Here is a 16,325-nt window from a genome sequence, read left to right on the forward strand (position 1 = left end):
CACGTGTCTGAAGCCATTCTGCAGTGGAACGCTGGCAACAAAGCTCTGCCTGATCAACACTATAAATGATAAATGATCAGCACTTGTATAGCGCCTCTCAGAGTAAGGACTCCAAAGTGCTTTACACTACAGTGTATTATTTATCCATTCACACACATTCACACACTGATGGTGATGAGCTACGATGTAGCCACAGCTGCCCTGGGGCGCACTGACAGAGGCGCCCCACTATTTAATTCAGTCATTTGTTATTCATCCAATCAAGTACTAACCAAAACCTCATGCTTTATGCAAAACATTAAATGATTTTCAGCACACCGATCTTTACAGAAAACATGAAGGCCCTAAAAAACTGCACATAAAATATATTTAAAAAACAATATTCACTTATCACTTAGAGCAGTGGTTCCCAAACTTTTCAGCCTGACCAACAGATGTTCCTTCGTATTTTTTCGTTATTTATAAAGTTTTAATTTATATATAAATATATAAATCTCTTTTTAAATTTTATATTTTACCTTTTTTATGATTATGTGGCACACTTGACTTCCATATGGAACGCATCGGCATCTGCCTCTTTTTACGGCTTTTTTGTTTTTTACATTGTCGCTACGTCTGCCACGTTAGCGGTGTTTTACCATAGTTTCTACATCCGTCACGTCCCAGAGAAGGTTAAACCAACATCAAACCCAACGTTTGGAGCTCGTAAACTCCACACACCTCTCGTGCAGCACCAGCTGTCTGATGCTGCAGCAGCGTCCATCTTCCCGGCTGGATGAGTGAATTTCTTCATCAGAGTCAGTATTCTGCTTCATAATCAGAGTCAGTCATGACCAGACAAAGTCATCAGTCAACAAAGAGCAGACCTGCCGGCAGTTATACGTTTTATCTCATATTTGCGCTCTTCATGCTGCACCCATCTCCTCCTCTCCCCGACTGGGAGCCTCTCGGCGGCGGGAGGCGATTTTCAAGCTCTAAAAACTCCCAAACTTTGCTCATCCTGAAGGTTCCACATCTCCACTATCTTCTGGTGTAAAGCAGTAACTTCATGAGGATCATATTTGTAGATGAGACTTGTTAAAGTCAGCAATGAGGCTTTGGAGTTTGTAACGAGTAAGTCCCAACACTGACAACAACGTACTGAAACTAGAACCAACACGCATAAACAGACAGATCGGTCCCGCCTACTTACACTGTTGGTCTTGTTTAAATACGCAGTAATCGTCGCTTCATCCTGCATCCTAGCAGCAACCACTTTGGCGCCTCTGGAGTCTGTGTTTGTTTACGTCATGCTGCATTCAATGTAATTGGAAAAAGGAGCTTCAAGCGCTTAACCTCCGATTTTGTTTTCTTTCTGGCCTTACTGCGGGGTTAGGGTTACCCCGGCTTTCCACAGCAGCCGTCAGCAGCACGTTACTGCAGCAGCACGTCATAGCTGCTGATAGGAACGGCTGTGGTCAACAGAACCTTTTCCACTGGAGCCGTCGGCAGCCGTCAGCAGCGCGAGTCGGCCGCGTCTCAGGAGCAGCATGTCGCGGCCTTTACGCGCCGGTTCTATTTCCTACGCGCGACGCCTCTGAAACGGGTCAAGTTCGACATTTTTGGGGAAGGAAAGACAGGAAATCGGACGCGGAAATGGAGAGAAGCTCCCGAGATTTTCAGAATAAAGAACGTACTGCCTTCCGGTCGCTTTACTTTAAAAACAGTTACTAACTGTGCGGCCCCGTGAGAAGTTATCACCTAGCTAGCGGTCTCCTTTGTTTTTCAGGTCCGTATTGGCTATTATAAAACGGACAGAACATAAAACACAAACCATGTTGGAGCCATGTTGTAGTTTTCTCCTGCTTGTTGTTGTGTTTACTGACGAAGTCACTCGAGTGACTTCGTGCTCGGTCGGTGACAGCTGCTCCCCTGCTGCTTCGTGTCTCGTGGGAAGGGCCAAGCAGCAGCTTACGCGAGCAAGACGTGCTGCTGCAGTAAAGTGCTGCTGACGGCTCCCGTGGAAACCCGGGGTTAGGGTTAGGGTCACCCAACAGCGGCTTGCTTTTGGCGCGGGACGAGAGGTGGCGCGCATGCGCAGTTCCCTCGTGGGTTCTGATGACAGTTTGTCAGCGTTACAGGCTTCAGTTAACCTCAAAACCGCCCCGTTTCAACGGGATAATACGGTCAGTGGCAAGAGAGGATCCTGTGCATATCCTGGAAAACGAAATCGCTTCACTGATGGACAAAAAAGCAATCAGGATGGTGCCGAGCGACGAGGCCCACCAGGGTTTTTATTTGCGCTACGTCCTCATTCCAAAGAAGGATGGGAAATCTCGCCGTCCCATACTCGACCAGCGTGTGTTAAACAGACACTTGCGCAAGTACACTTTCAGAATGTTGACTCACAAAACACTAGGGCTGCGGCTATCGAGTATTTTTGTAATCGAGTACTCTATCAAATCTTTTATCGATTAATCGAGTACTCTAATAAATGACTCTTTTGCGTTTGTAAACCATTATATCAAATAGCATGTTATAAAATATGAAAGACCTCTTGAAATGAGAAAGCAATTGCCAGTTATTCTTCAAGTTTTATTCAAAATTAGTTTTCAAAACTTCAGCACTTCAACTTTACTTCACAGTAAACAAATGCGAGCGGCTGCGGCCCAAACAGCACCAGAACCGCTCACGGCGCATGTGCAAACATGGCTCGCCAGCTGTTTCCCTATTAACACACGTCTGTTTTAATTTCTACACTTTGTTTTGTCTCACACTAACAAGGATTGTCGAGAAAGCATGTTTGCCGTGGTTATGTCAAATTCTACAGATCACACATTTATTTACTTCCTTTCATTTTCCTCCGCCACTCATAAATACCGGTGTCCTCCTGCAGCGATCCTGAGGGACAACAGACATTAACAACAACACAGTAAAAAGTCCGACGTGTTGTAAAAACTGCTATTTTTAGCACATTTTAAGTCCGACGTGTTGCTAGCAGACGTACGGTGTGAGCTGAAACTGAGTGCTACAAATGAAAAAGTCGCACAGTGTCTGCAGAATATATAGAAATACAGGCTAAAATGCATTATCTTGTAGAGGCTCCGAGTCCGCTTGCAGAAGAGACATTTACATGTGGATGTTTCCTGTCTAGTCCTGATTCCTGCAGCCTTGCTTCTCCGTCAGACCCACCGAGGGGAGGGGGTGTGTCTGTGACGTGTCTTTCAAAGTAAACGCTCGCGAGTGAAATATTACAAAATCTACATGTTTTCACCTTCACGCTATTGGGGGAACGAATGCACACTTCTCCAATATTGGGGGGGGGGGGGGGGGGCATGCCCCACCTGTCTCCACAAGTTCCTACGCCCATTGTGATAGAGTGGGAACTCTGGAAGTTATTTGCTGATCTGACAGTATCTTCAAGATAAGGGCTCCGGTCAGAGAGCAGGGCACGGAGAGACAGTTTTACGTATTTAATGACAGTTGAAGTATGGACATCAGTACATTTCTGTGGTTCCGTGTGGTCTGGAAAATAAATACAAATGATGTAAAAGGACTGTACAAATGGTGAAATAAATATGCAAACGTTAAAGACTATGCAAAACAAATATATTCCCAAATGATGCACATTCAAGGGTTACACAGAGTAAATACCGTGACTTCCAGCCTCAGAGTCACTGATAAATGATATGGTCTCCAGGGACCTCTGGTGGTCAAACCAAGGTACTGCTGTTGCAAGTACCACACTACTAAACCATGCTGCCAATTAGCCTGGCATTATACCACGCCTCAACTGAACTGACGTCATGGATGGATATACATGGAGTAAATGGATTAATACACAAATAAACCAGAATTTAGCACACATAACAAATTAAGAGAAGTGAAATGAGGACTGCAAGCGAGAATAGCAACTGATACCAATTAAACTGTAGGAACTCCCTCTAAATAATCCAAACAATATGTCCAGACAGACATAAAGGAAACTGAATGAACTTATAGGTTATTTATGTATCCATAGAGGTGCTACGGTTCACCAAACTTACATATCAGTCATGAACGCACACGAGGCTGTCTGCCATCACCAACACCTTGGACAAAATGGTAGAAACGGCTTTACAGGAAGTGACTATCTAGAGGAAGTGATGTCACAAACTGGACCACCAAAATAAGACCGGGGTAACTTTACAAATGGATCTTCTAGAACTGCCATAACTATAGCCATAACTATAAGCCTTTCTGACACCCATACGTACATCAATAACATTTTATGCTAACTTTTTTCTTCTTTCCTGTCCGTCCAGATTGTTTGCTCAGAGGAGAAAACCAACTTTCTGGGACTTTTCTGTCAACTGCACTGGCACTGAGGCCCATTTGTCCAGCTGTAAACTGGGTCCGACTCCTCCGACAAAGTCCAATGAGTCATGCTCTGGGGGGCTGCCCGTGGTGGTGAGCTGCGTTCCTGGTAAAGCATTCACCACATCACCCATGACAGGATTCCGCAAGAGCATCAGACAAGAGGTACACACACAGTTAGAATTACCGTAGTCTAGTGGGAATAGCTGTTATTTCGATAGAAGTAAGAAGAAAAGCAGACTGATGCAGAAGAAGAGTAAATGAATGACCTTTATAGTTTGGACCACATGACATGAAGACAGCAAAGCTGCTCAGTCAAAACAACACTTGAAGTTCATGTTTCCCAAAGCTGTGATTGAGGACTAAAGGTCACACAGCCTGTGCCCTGCTGCTGATCGTCTTTGAGGCGCCCTGTCCACATAGGTCATTCTTTTCTGTCTTAAGCCCGGATCACACTGTGCGATTTTCGGCCGTGGCACGGGATTGCTCGTGTCACACTGCGAACTCCAGAAAGGCGGCACACGGTACGACTCTACATCATCCCACTCCAGCAGGACACGCTGCGTCATGAGCGCACCTCTCATAAGCATACGCCACTAAGCAGACCGCCAACCAAAAGACAGCTGAAGATAAAATAAAGTGCTGCCATTACTACTTCTCTTTACTGTCTGCTCATGATCCAGCTCATCCTCCTCTAAGAGGAAGGATCATTTGTAAGCATAACTCTGGTTTAACTTGGGCTTTTAACAGCAATAAAAACTGAACAAACACTGTATAATTAATATTTCTGGACAGGGTAGGAATTACACAGAGGCATCTGGGGGAGCCCAGTGAGGGGGGTGTCTGTTTGGCCTTGGCCCACAAAAGCCTTGAAACGGCCCTGGGTGTGTGACTGAGTGTTGATGGTGATCTGCGTTGTATCAGATGTATAAATATTACATGTGTAGAACTTATTGTTTTATACAGGTAAAAACGTGTAGTGGTGATAAATCTACCTACATTTTACTTTTCAACACTTTGTTTTGTTTTCTTGTTTTAATTTAACTATTTCCTGTCCTGTCTGTCTCTCATCTTCCTGCATCTCCTCTAAACTCTCCAGAAAATCTGCTGCCTGGATTCTTACTTTTTCACCTCATCAGTTACTTCTGAGCAGATCAAAGATCTCCTGACCGCAAAGCGTTAGGATGCTGCGTCAGAGGTGAAACTGCCGCAGGTGCGTCAGGCACGAATAAAAGACAGAGAACCAGAGGACGTAAACGATATGAACAACTGTGTATAATAATTTTTTTGTTGCGCCACTTTGAGAATGTACTGTGTGGCAGACGCAGCGAGCGCACAGAAGATCAGCACTCTGCATCCTCTCCGTTTAAAAGAATCCCCGGTACGCTGAGAGTGCACAAACATTTTCATATAGGTAGAAACTTTTTTATTTTTAGGGTTTTTTTTCTAACCCTAACCCTCCCTGAATGTGTAAGATATCCAACATCCCATAATTTGCTCTCTGCTCCTTGATGGAAAAACCTACGGTGCCCGTCTGGTGGCATTGAGGGAAAAAAAAAACCTTGAGGCCACGAGATACATAATGCATAGGAACGAGTTATTAACTCATGGCCACAAGATATTAGCACAGATTATAAGTAAACCACATGTACTGAAAAAGTGGTGCATAAAAGAACACAATAAACAAAACCCTGTAAAATATCTATAGGAAAATGAAAGCTGCTGAGCAATAATGTAATCAGAAATGGAGAAACTAAATAATCTGTGGCTCATAACTGGCAACATTTGAAATTGAAATCAAGGGAAATCATAAAAGTTTTGTAATAAAACAATCAGTGGTAATCAACATGATGTCAATATGTATATATATATGAATGTATCCTTAAAAGAATTAATAAAAATAAAATTGAAGAAACACACGAAGTTCATCAATGTTAGTAATCAAATGTACCACAAAAGGAATTAGAGATTAGTAATGTAATGTTGAAATACAAAATGAACTTCAATCAGTCATAAAATTTGTAAAAATTTTACAAATTCTAAAATATCTCGAAAGTGAAAAATGAAAGGAAATGGAATTTGGATTCAACTTAACAGTTAGATTTACTTGCTTATAACTTTTATGGACTTAGCCGTCACCAAAGTCTGCACATTATGTGTAGACATGAATTATATCCACGAACACACACACACACACACACACACACACACACACACACACACACACACACACACACACACACACACACACACACACACACACACACACACACACACACACACACACACACACACACACACACACACAGAATGAGACTGCTTTAACTGAATTCTTTCACAAACTGAGACTAAATCGCTTAAACCTGTATTTATTTATTTATGTATTTATTTCATTGCTTACCTGTGAACCTTCATGAACCCTCTCTGAACCTTCTTGTGCTCTCCCTGAAACTGATGCCTCCTGCTAAACCACAAAGGTCCAATGGTGAAGAGTGGACTCCAACTAACTGAATCATTTTGGCTCAGTTGATACAAAAATAATCTAAAATAATTGTTTTATTTATTAATTTAAATATGATTTTAGATTTTACAATAATTTAACTTACAGTATTTTTCTTGAAAAAGTTGTCAATCCTCTCCTGCCTTTTCCTTTTCTGCATCTTTGTTATACTGAGTGAGAAATAGGTAAACAAAAGCTTGATTTTGACATGGATCTGCCTAATATGACAGGACATTTTTTGGGCTAACATCTGCTAAAATATTTAGATAAAATGTTTATAAGCCTTTTCTGTGTAGGTACATTCCCGGTGTATTTTCATCACAATAAGTCGAATGTTGGACAATGACCAAACAGGCGGGATTTGTGGCGGGAAACAAATCGATTCATTGAAAGCCGGTTGTGTCAGAGGAACAGGGGAGGGACGGATGGAAGAGCTCGACAGCTCTTCCCTCTCTCCATCCCTCCCTCCCTCTCCTGTTTCTCCATGAAACCTGACAGCCGGTGTCAGGTTTCATGGAGAAACAGGAGAGGGAGGGGAATAAGGAGATGAAGCAAACAGAGTGAGCGTGACGTAGAGAAACCAGACTGGTGTGGAGGTGAGCAAAATGGCTGGAAAAGTGTGGCTGTTGAACGATCCCAATAAGAAAAGTGTGGGTGTTGAACGATCCCAATAAGAAAAGTGTGGGTGTTGAACGATCCCAATAAGAAAAGTGTGGGTGTTGAACGATCCCAATAACAAAAGTGTGGGTGTTGAACGATCCCATTAACAAAAGTGTGGGTGTTGAACGATCCCAGTAAGAAAAGTGTGGGTGTTGAACGATCCCAATAACAAAAGTGTGGGTGTTGAACGATCCCAATAACAAAAGTGTGGGTGTTGAACGATCCCAATAACAAAAGTGTGGGTGTTGAACGATCCCAATAAGAAAAGTGTGGGTGTTGAACGATCCCATTAACAAAAGTGTGGGTGTTGAACGATCCCAATAACAAAAGTGTGGGTGTTGAACGATCCCAATAAGAAAAGTGTGGCTGTTGAACGATCCCAATAAGAAAAGTGTGGGTGTTGAACGATCCCAATAACAAAAGTGTGGGTGTTGAACGATCCCAATAAGAAAAGTGTGGGTGTTGAACGATCCCAATAAGAAAAGTGTGGCTGTTGAACGATCCCAATAAGAAAAGTGTGGGTGTTGAACGATCCCAATAAGAAAAGTGTGGGTGTTGAACGATCCCAATAAGAAAAGTGTGGCTGTTGAACGATCCCAATAAGAAAAGTGTGGGTGTTGAACGATCCCAATAACAAAAGTGTGGGTGTTGAACGATCCCAATAAGAAAAGTGTGGGTGTTGAACGATCCCAATAAGAAAAGTGTGGGTGTTGAATCCCCCACATCCCCCACGGGTGCGATGCCCATGCCCTGGAGGGACTCGGAGTAGATACGCTGCTCCTTCACTTTGAGAGGAACCAGTTGAGGTGGCTCGGGCATCTAGTTAGGATACCTCCTGGACGCATTCCTGGTGAGGTTTTCTAGGCACATCCAACTGGGAGGAGACCTAAAGGAAGATCCAGGACATGCTGGAGGGACTATGTCTCTTGGTTGGACAAGAACCGCCTTGAGATTCCCCCAGAAGAGCTGGCCCACGTGGCTGGGGAGAGGGGAGTCTGGGCCTCCCTGCTTACGCTGGTGCCCCCACGACCTGACCTGAAGTGGCAGAAAATGGATGGATGGATGCAGTGGCGGCTGGTGAAAAATATTTTTGGTGGGGCTGTGCTATTTTTTGTTTAAACAAACTTGTGCTTTCTGAGCTTTGTGCACAACTTCACTATTTCCTGAATTAAGCACAGCTCTTTTATTTCCTGTCTTACATCATTGGACAAACTGATTAATCCAGGTGTGTCTGACTATTGGCACGCTGCCTTGCGGACCGAGGTTGAAAAATACTGCATTAAATTGCACATAAAATAACACGACCATAAATGGTAAATAGGCAATGCAAGAGGCAAGTAAAAAACATTTTGTTTCATTTCAACATTTGAGTGAACACGAAAAATTATGAGCAGGTCACTGTTACAGTAATGGTAGTAAACACCACTTAGACAAAATGCCAGAAATTTACACTGTTAGGACTTATGGAAAGTGGAAACACTTTCATAGGAAATAATGTCATCAGTATCCTCTTACAAATGTCATATTTCCCAGTTCCCAAGCTGGGAAATGTGTTTGATGCAGCAGAAGTGTAACAAGTAAAATGGATTCAGATTGATGTATGTACAAATTTACTTGAAATACACATTTACATGATTAAATATGTATAATAGGTATGTGTGTTGAAATTAGTTTTCACAGTTATTGCACATTAAACATGTTATTAAACACATGTCCCGGACAGTCAAAACGTGCTGGAGTCGAGACTCTCCGAGTTCTACCGAACACCAACGAAAGCCTTGGCGGTAGCTCTATCGCCCATCATGCTTCTGAAACGTTCTGAAACAACGTCGACGCTGATTGGATACTTTCCCATTCCTACCCTTTGATTTTCTTGTCAGCAATTGGACAGCTGGTCTCGTCCCGTTTGGGCGATTGAAAAACAGCACACAGCCTCCACCGCTCGGCAGAGACCGGCAGAGACCAATATAAATATATATACATATATGATTTATTTTTGTTACAAAGCACACAGTTAACTTAGAATATGTGATTATTGTTAATTTTATTTATTTATTTTTTAAAATAAAAATTAAAAACACAGGGGAAACTGGGAGGGTGGCGCCCTATCGCCCTCTACTGGCCAGCCGCCACTGGATGGATGAATAAAACTACCAATTCTACTGCCTTTTCATTTAGTCACGAAGAGAGAGGGAGAAAAACTCTTTCCTCCAACTCTTCTTTATGAGAAAAGTCCCCGTACTCTGTTTTAGTACAGTTTTAGTACAGCAACGGAGACTACTGGCTAACGCGTCATAATATGTTGTCCACAGCAAGCTCTGGTTCGCCTCCGAGGTGGTGCCATCACTGGCGAGGGCCGTGTGGAGGTGCTGAAAAATGGAGAGTGGGGTACCATTTGTGATGACAAGTGGAATCTGTTTTCAGCCACTGTGGTGTGTCGAGAGCTGGGTTTTGGTACAGCCAAGGAGGCTCTGTCTGGAGGTCAACTGGGACAAGGTAAGCATTAAACACAGTACACGCAGTAGTGTTTTTGTTGTGCACTACAACCAGTGATTTTGCTGTAAAAAAGCATGAGCAGCACATACAGAGGTAAAAATTCCTGGGTCATTTAGAAGGTTAAAGTCCCATCAGTTGTCACACACTGATGTGTGTGACAACTTTGTTCTCCACATCAAACCCATCCCCAGGGGGAGGGGTGAGCTGCAGACACAGCCGCGCTCGGGAACCATTTGGTGGTTTAAGAAGAACAAGAAGAAGAAAGTATAATTTCTATAGCGCCTCTCGAGATAAAAATCACGAGCCGCTTCACAAAAACAAAAAATGTAAAAATATAAAAAAGAATTTAGAAAATGGTAAAAAATATATTTATTTTTCTTCCGGCACTCTCAGAGTACAGACGCTTCTCTTTTTGATCCCTTATCTTTTTTCCCAAGGCTCTTTGTCCTGTCTGCCCACAGAGCGCTTCTCTGCATTGCTTCTGAAAAACCCTATTTTTAACCATGGATTTGAGAAATTGGTCATTCAACACGATTGATAAGATTTTTTCAACAATGAGAACGGAGCAGGGGGCTCCCACATGTCCACAGGGGACACACACGGCGGGGTATATGCTGGATTCCTGGAAGGAGTGGAAGATCACATGCCTCAGCCAGCTGTCCATTGAGGATGTAGAAGACGTGTGGATATTCGGCCTGATGATCACTGGATTTCTCCTGATTGGAGTGGGAGGATATCTGGTTTTCTGGAAATTTGGGAAGACGGGAGCGATTGGAGGGCGACCCGCACCCACAGAAAGCACCGTCCGTGTGGAGACTTCTCAGACTGGGACGTTACTTAAGGTGAATCGTAAGCTGGACAATGTTCTAGCTGCGATACCGGTATTAGTGCGCAAAATGGATGTCATCTCGGAGAGAGTCACCGGACGGTATGGACAAGTTTGAAAACCCAAATTGGCTTCAGTGAAGGACTGGAATGATCAGTTTAAAGACTGAAGGCAGAGAGGGAAATTATCTCAGCCTGACCCAAACAAAGTCTTGTTATCCGAATCTGATGCACTAGCAGCCTTGAGCGGCGAGCAACAAACCCCCACGAAGGAATGCAGACAGATGCTGTGACCCCCCCCCCCCGCACCTTCAGATTAGTGGACTTCAGCCTGGTGAGGTCATCAACCTGCAGGAGTCAATGTGCTCTGCGCGTCTCCCAAGATCTCCCTCCCACCTGTGGCTACAGCGGCTGAGTGCCGTAGATGGCTGCTCTCGCTGGGGGAAACAGGATCACAGCCCCCCCTGCCTTCCTATTGGAGTCTCATGTTATGTTGTGTTGTCTGAAGTCTGTTGCATATATGTTTTAGGTGTTTTTTTGCAGAGCAAAGCTGCCCTCCTGGTGGGAGGGTAACTCTGAAGTGCCTTTTTTTCCCTCCACCTGAACCAACCCTCACGTAACCCTCTTAAGCCGGGCGTACACTGTGCGACTTTTTCACTCGCAGCGTTCAGCTTCAGCTCAAACTGTACGACTTCCTCGCAGAGCAGATCTCACGAGTCGTGTGCTCACACTGCACGACCCAGTTCTCGCATGCGACCTGACTGCTCACACTGTACGTCTGGTAGCAACACGTCGGCCCTAAAAATGTGCTAAAAATAGCAGTTTTTACTCAACACGTCAGACTTTTTTGTCTTGCCTGTTGTCCTTCGGGAGTGCTGCAGGAGGACACACGGGGATTTATGGGGGTTGGATGAGGAAAACGAAATAAAGAAAGTGAATCTGTGTTTTGTGATCAGTTTAATTTGACATGAACACGACAAACACGCTTTCTTGACAATCTTTGTGAGTAAAAAAAACGTGTAGAAACAAAAACGAACAGCGTGTGTTATTAGGGAAATAGCGAGCGACCGGCCGGCGTTGATGCAGGATTGCGCGCGCATGCGCCGTGAGCGGTTCTGATACTTTTTGTATCGTAGCTGCTCGCAGCTGCTCGCAGCGCCGCTTCAACAGTGCGATACCCTCACGAGGGACGAGCGAAATATTAAACACACCAGAAGTCCCTGCGACCTCACGACTGCTGATCGGCGGCTGGTCACGTGGTGTTAATCGCCTCTCGTAACCCCCTGTACACTACACGACCGCTCGGCACAAAACTCGCCCCGATGTCGTGGCTTCTCGCACGACTGGAAAATCGGCTCAAAAAAGTGAAAAAGTCGCACAGTGTACGCCCGGCTTTAACCCTCTTAATGCTTACCTGTAACCCTGAGGAGGGAGAAAGAAGCAGCCCACAGAGCCAAGGACAGAGAAAGCTACAAGGGCGCTAAGTACCAGTTCTCAAAAGAGTTGAAAAAGGCGAGATTCTGGTACAATATGCGTCTAAAGGAGCAGTTCTCTGACAATGACACCGCCTCTGTCTGGAGAGGGCTCAGGCAAATCACTAACTACAAGCCTAGAGCCCAACATGCTGCTGACGACCTACAACTGGCTGAACAACTTAACTCCTTTTATGCAAGGTTTGAAATGCAACACCCATCCCCCACACCCCCTACTGCACAGGTTTCTTCAGCCACTCTGGTGTCACATGCCTCCCCCACCACCTTCACCACTGTGAACAGTACAGTCCCCGCTGACCACCCCTCCCCCTCCACTGCCTTCTCAGTGACAGAAGAGGATATGCTCAGGGTTTTCCGTAAGCAAAACCCACGGAAATCCCCGGGCCCGGAGGGTGTCTCCCCCGCTACCCTGAGACACTGCGCAGAGGTATTGTCTCCAATCTTCACGGACATCTTTAACATCTTCTTGGAGTCCTGCCATGTTCCACCCTGCTTTAAGCTGTCCACCATTGTCCCTGTCCCTAAGAAACCCCGTATCACTGGACTGAATGATTACAGGCCTGTGGCGCTGACGTCTGTAGTCATGAAGTCTTTTGAGCGCCTGGTCCTCCCTCATCTCAAGTCCTTCACCTCCCCCCTCCTGGACCCTCTGCAGTTCGCATACAGTTATTGTGCCCAATTACTTTTTCTTTGGCCCAACCACAAATGAGTTTCTGGCTACACTAATGGTGACATATGACAGACTTCTCTGAGCTCCGCAGCCATTACACTTTTCACCTCGCGCGCACCCCCTAGCGGCACTTCATCCTGCAGCACCTGGACTCCCTGGGAACCTACGCTAGGATCCTGTTTGTGGACTTCAGCTCTGCGTTCAACACCATCCTCCCTGCTCTGCTCCAGGACAAGCTCTCCATGCTCAATGCACCCAACTCCACCTGCAGGTGGATCACTGACTTCCTGACAGACCGTACGCAGTGCGTGCGGCTGGGGAAGAATGTTTCCACCACTAAGACAATTAGCACAGGAGCTCCACAGGGCTGTGTACTTTCTCCTCTGCTCTTCTCCCTGTACACAAACCGCTGCACCTCGAGCCATGACTCCGTTAAACTGATCAAGTTTGCGGACGACACCACCCTCATCGGGCTCATCTCTGACGGTGATGAGTCCGCCTACAGGAGGGAGGTGGAACGGCTGGTGTGCTGGTGCAGCAGCAACAACCTGGAGCTCAATGCTCAGAAGACAGTGGAGATGATTATGGACTTCAGGAAAGTCACAGCCCCATCTCTCCCCCTCGTCCTGACGGACACCCCCGTCACCACTGTGGACTCCTTCCGCTTCCTCGGAACCACCATCACACATGACCTTAGGTGGGAGCCATCCATCAGCTCCCTGATCAAAAAGGCCCAGCAGAGGACGTACTTTCTGCGGCAGTTGAGAAAGGCCAAGCTGCCGGCCCAGATGATGGTGCAGTTTTACACGGCCATCATTGAGTCCATCCTCACCTCCTCCATCGCTGTGTGGTACGCTGGAGCCACGGTGAGGGACAAACACAGACTGCAGCGCATTGTGCGCTCTGCTGAGAAGGTGATTGGCTGCAGCCTCCATCTCTCCAGGACCTGTACGTCTCCAGGACTCGGGGGCATGCAGGTCGGATAGCAGCTGACCCTTCTCACCCGGGACACAGACTTTACGAGCCGCTTCCCTCAGGCAGGAGGTTACGGTCCATCCGGACCAGAACCTCCCGCCATAAGAACAGCTTCTTTCCATCTGCCATTAGACTTGTGAACAGCTTATAAACACACAACCATGTTCGTCTTCTGTACTCGACATAACATCACGTTATCGGCCATGTTACCATTACCTGCCATTTTTATAGCTGAAAGTTTTATTCTAGTTTTTTTATTATATGTTATTCTATTTTTAATCTTATTATTCATGTTATATGTAGCACATTAGTACCAAAGCAAGTTCTTGAAAGTGAACAAACAAGAATTGTTTGTTCACTGACAATGGCAATAAACCTATTCTTATTCTGATTCTGATTATCTCTATTAAAGCAGCACAACTCAGGGTTGCGAATGACCACAGTCACCAATTCTTGCCATGTGTCTTGCCCATGTATGTCTGATCTCTTGAACAGGACACAGGAATCACACAGCAACTTCACCTGAAACAGAATAATTAAAATTGGAATAAAAAACAACTGTTGTTCAATATGACATAAATGTCATGATTATGAGACCGACTAAACAGACTTTTAGCCAGACTGGAAAAATGTTGCCAGTAAAAATATTTGTGCTGCTGTCATTGGAAAGATATAAGTAAAAGTTTCCAAAGGTTATCCTAGGTCAAACCCCCTTTCAAACACCAGTGTTTACCTGCAGTCACACACCTGGCATGAATGAGTGAGGCATCTGCATGGTAATTCAAATTTTAAAGAAGGCAACTGGACTTCTTTGGTTTCATGAATATAGAAGGGTCGATCTTATTGTAGCTGTCTCTTGTTGCTTGATAAGCAGAAACTGTCACCTGCAAAACACCTCCTCATGGTTCGTTTGCATCGTTAGCCTCTGTTGTGTGGGAGTCGTTGTGTTGATTAGCAGTAATGGGAGTAACGCCGTTTAAGTATAACGGCGTTTCTAACGGCGTTCTTTTATAGGTCCCAGAATAATCTAATTAATTACTTTTCCCACCGTTGCAACGCCGTTACCGTTACTGGGGACGGACGGTTGTGCGTTACCATGTGCTTGTCGAACTTTGAGCAACAGCGTGAGGCTTTCTGACCGCCACACTTCAGCTGCAGCCAGGGAGAGAGAGGTGTCGGTAACGCGCTTACAAACACGATGATGATTGGCCGGGTGGGCGGAGACCCTCACGGTCTCAGTCGCTGCGTGCTGTAGACCCAACAGAGCAGTGATGGGAATAACGCCGTTTAAAATAACCGCGTTAATAAAAAATATTTCTTTCAGTAACGAGCAAACTAATTAATTACGTCTTATTTTATCAAAACGTCGTTTCTGTTACTGATAAGGAAATGCGTGTGTTAAGCAGCGCGGTGTGTTGAAGCTGTCATCAGCTGATCAGGAGCTAAAGAGGCAGATGTTTTCATCCAAGAGCATCACGGCCGTGAAGAACGAGGAAGACGTGATGAATAGTCTACGGCTGCAGGTGTGGATCTGCAGCCGTGTCCTTCTTGGCGTGACAGCGGGACGTCCCGAAGGTCCGCTCACCTGTTCACCGCTCAGACGTCCTGATCTTCTGCCTTCCTAGATCATCCAGCTGGAACCTGTTTCTGATCATGTCTTTAGTCCCGCTGTAACACTGATGCATCAGTCTCAGACGGCATGGAGCTCAGGTGTTATTAGAACTACCTGTGTGTGTTCACCACCCAGCTTCAGCTCTTCTGTGGTTGGGTCTGACCCAAGTTAGTAAATGTAAGTCCTCCATCAGGCTTGTGCCTCTTCTAGTGTCATTTTAAAGGATTTTATTTATTTATTTAACCGTTACTAGATTAGCAGCAACAGAAATGCTACTAAAACACACAATTATGTGCAGCTGGAAAAATTAGAATACTGTGCAAAATTACATTTATTTCTGTAATTTAACTAGACCGAGAGACCATTTAAAGGCTCAGGAACCTTTACAGATGTTTCTATTTGCAATTTTAAATTTTAGCTGATTGGGGGCTTGTTAAATATCACACAGTGACCTTTTAATAGTCTAGATTAGTGTAATGTTCCTGTTAGTAGTTCCTCCTGTTAAGTGCTTATTTATTTAAATTATTCAGGTTTATAAAAAACATTTTGACATACATTTTATTATGTTCCAGTCATTAGTCATTTATATTTTACTATTGTAGTAATTCTTGCATTCTTTAATGAAAAAAGTAACTAAGTAGTTATTTTTGTTGGTAATTAGTTACTTTTATGGTCTTGTAACTCAGTTAGTAACTGAGTTACTTTTTTGACAAAGTAATCAGTAAATATAACTAATTACTTTTTTAAAGTAACGTTCCC

General features: G+C 44.6%; 1 protein-coding gene across 4 annotated transcripts in view; it reads left to right on the top strand.

The window, feature by feature from the left end:
• loxl2b (lysyl oxidase-like 2b) overlaps positions 1-16,325 on the top strand; it is a 159,384-nt gene that overhangs the window by 67,902 nt on the left and 75,157 nt on the right. For all 4 annotated transcript variants that reach the window (XM_054738183.2, XM_054738186.2, XM_054738182.2 and 1 more), the window contains 2 exons: positions 4,284-4,500; positions 9,808-9,991. In XM_054738183.2, the coding sequence (XP_054594158.1) occupies positions 4,284-4,500; positions 9,808-9,991 (401 nt within the window). The remainder of the gene's footprint in view (positions 1-4,283; positions 4,501-9,807; positions 9,992-16,325) is intronic.

Source organism: Nothobranchius furzeri, chromosome 17 (assembly GCF_043380555.1).
Source record: "Nothobranchius furzeri strain GRZ-AD chromosome 17, NfurGRZ-RIMD1, whole genome shotgun sequence".
NCBI classification, from domain to species: Eukaryota; Metazoa; Chordata; class Actinopteri; order Cyprinodontiformes; family Nothobranchiidae; genus Nothobranchius; species Nothobranchius furzeri.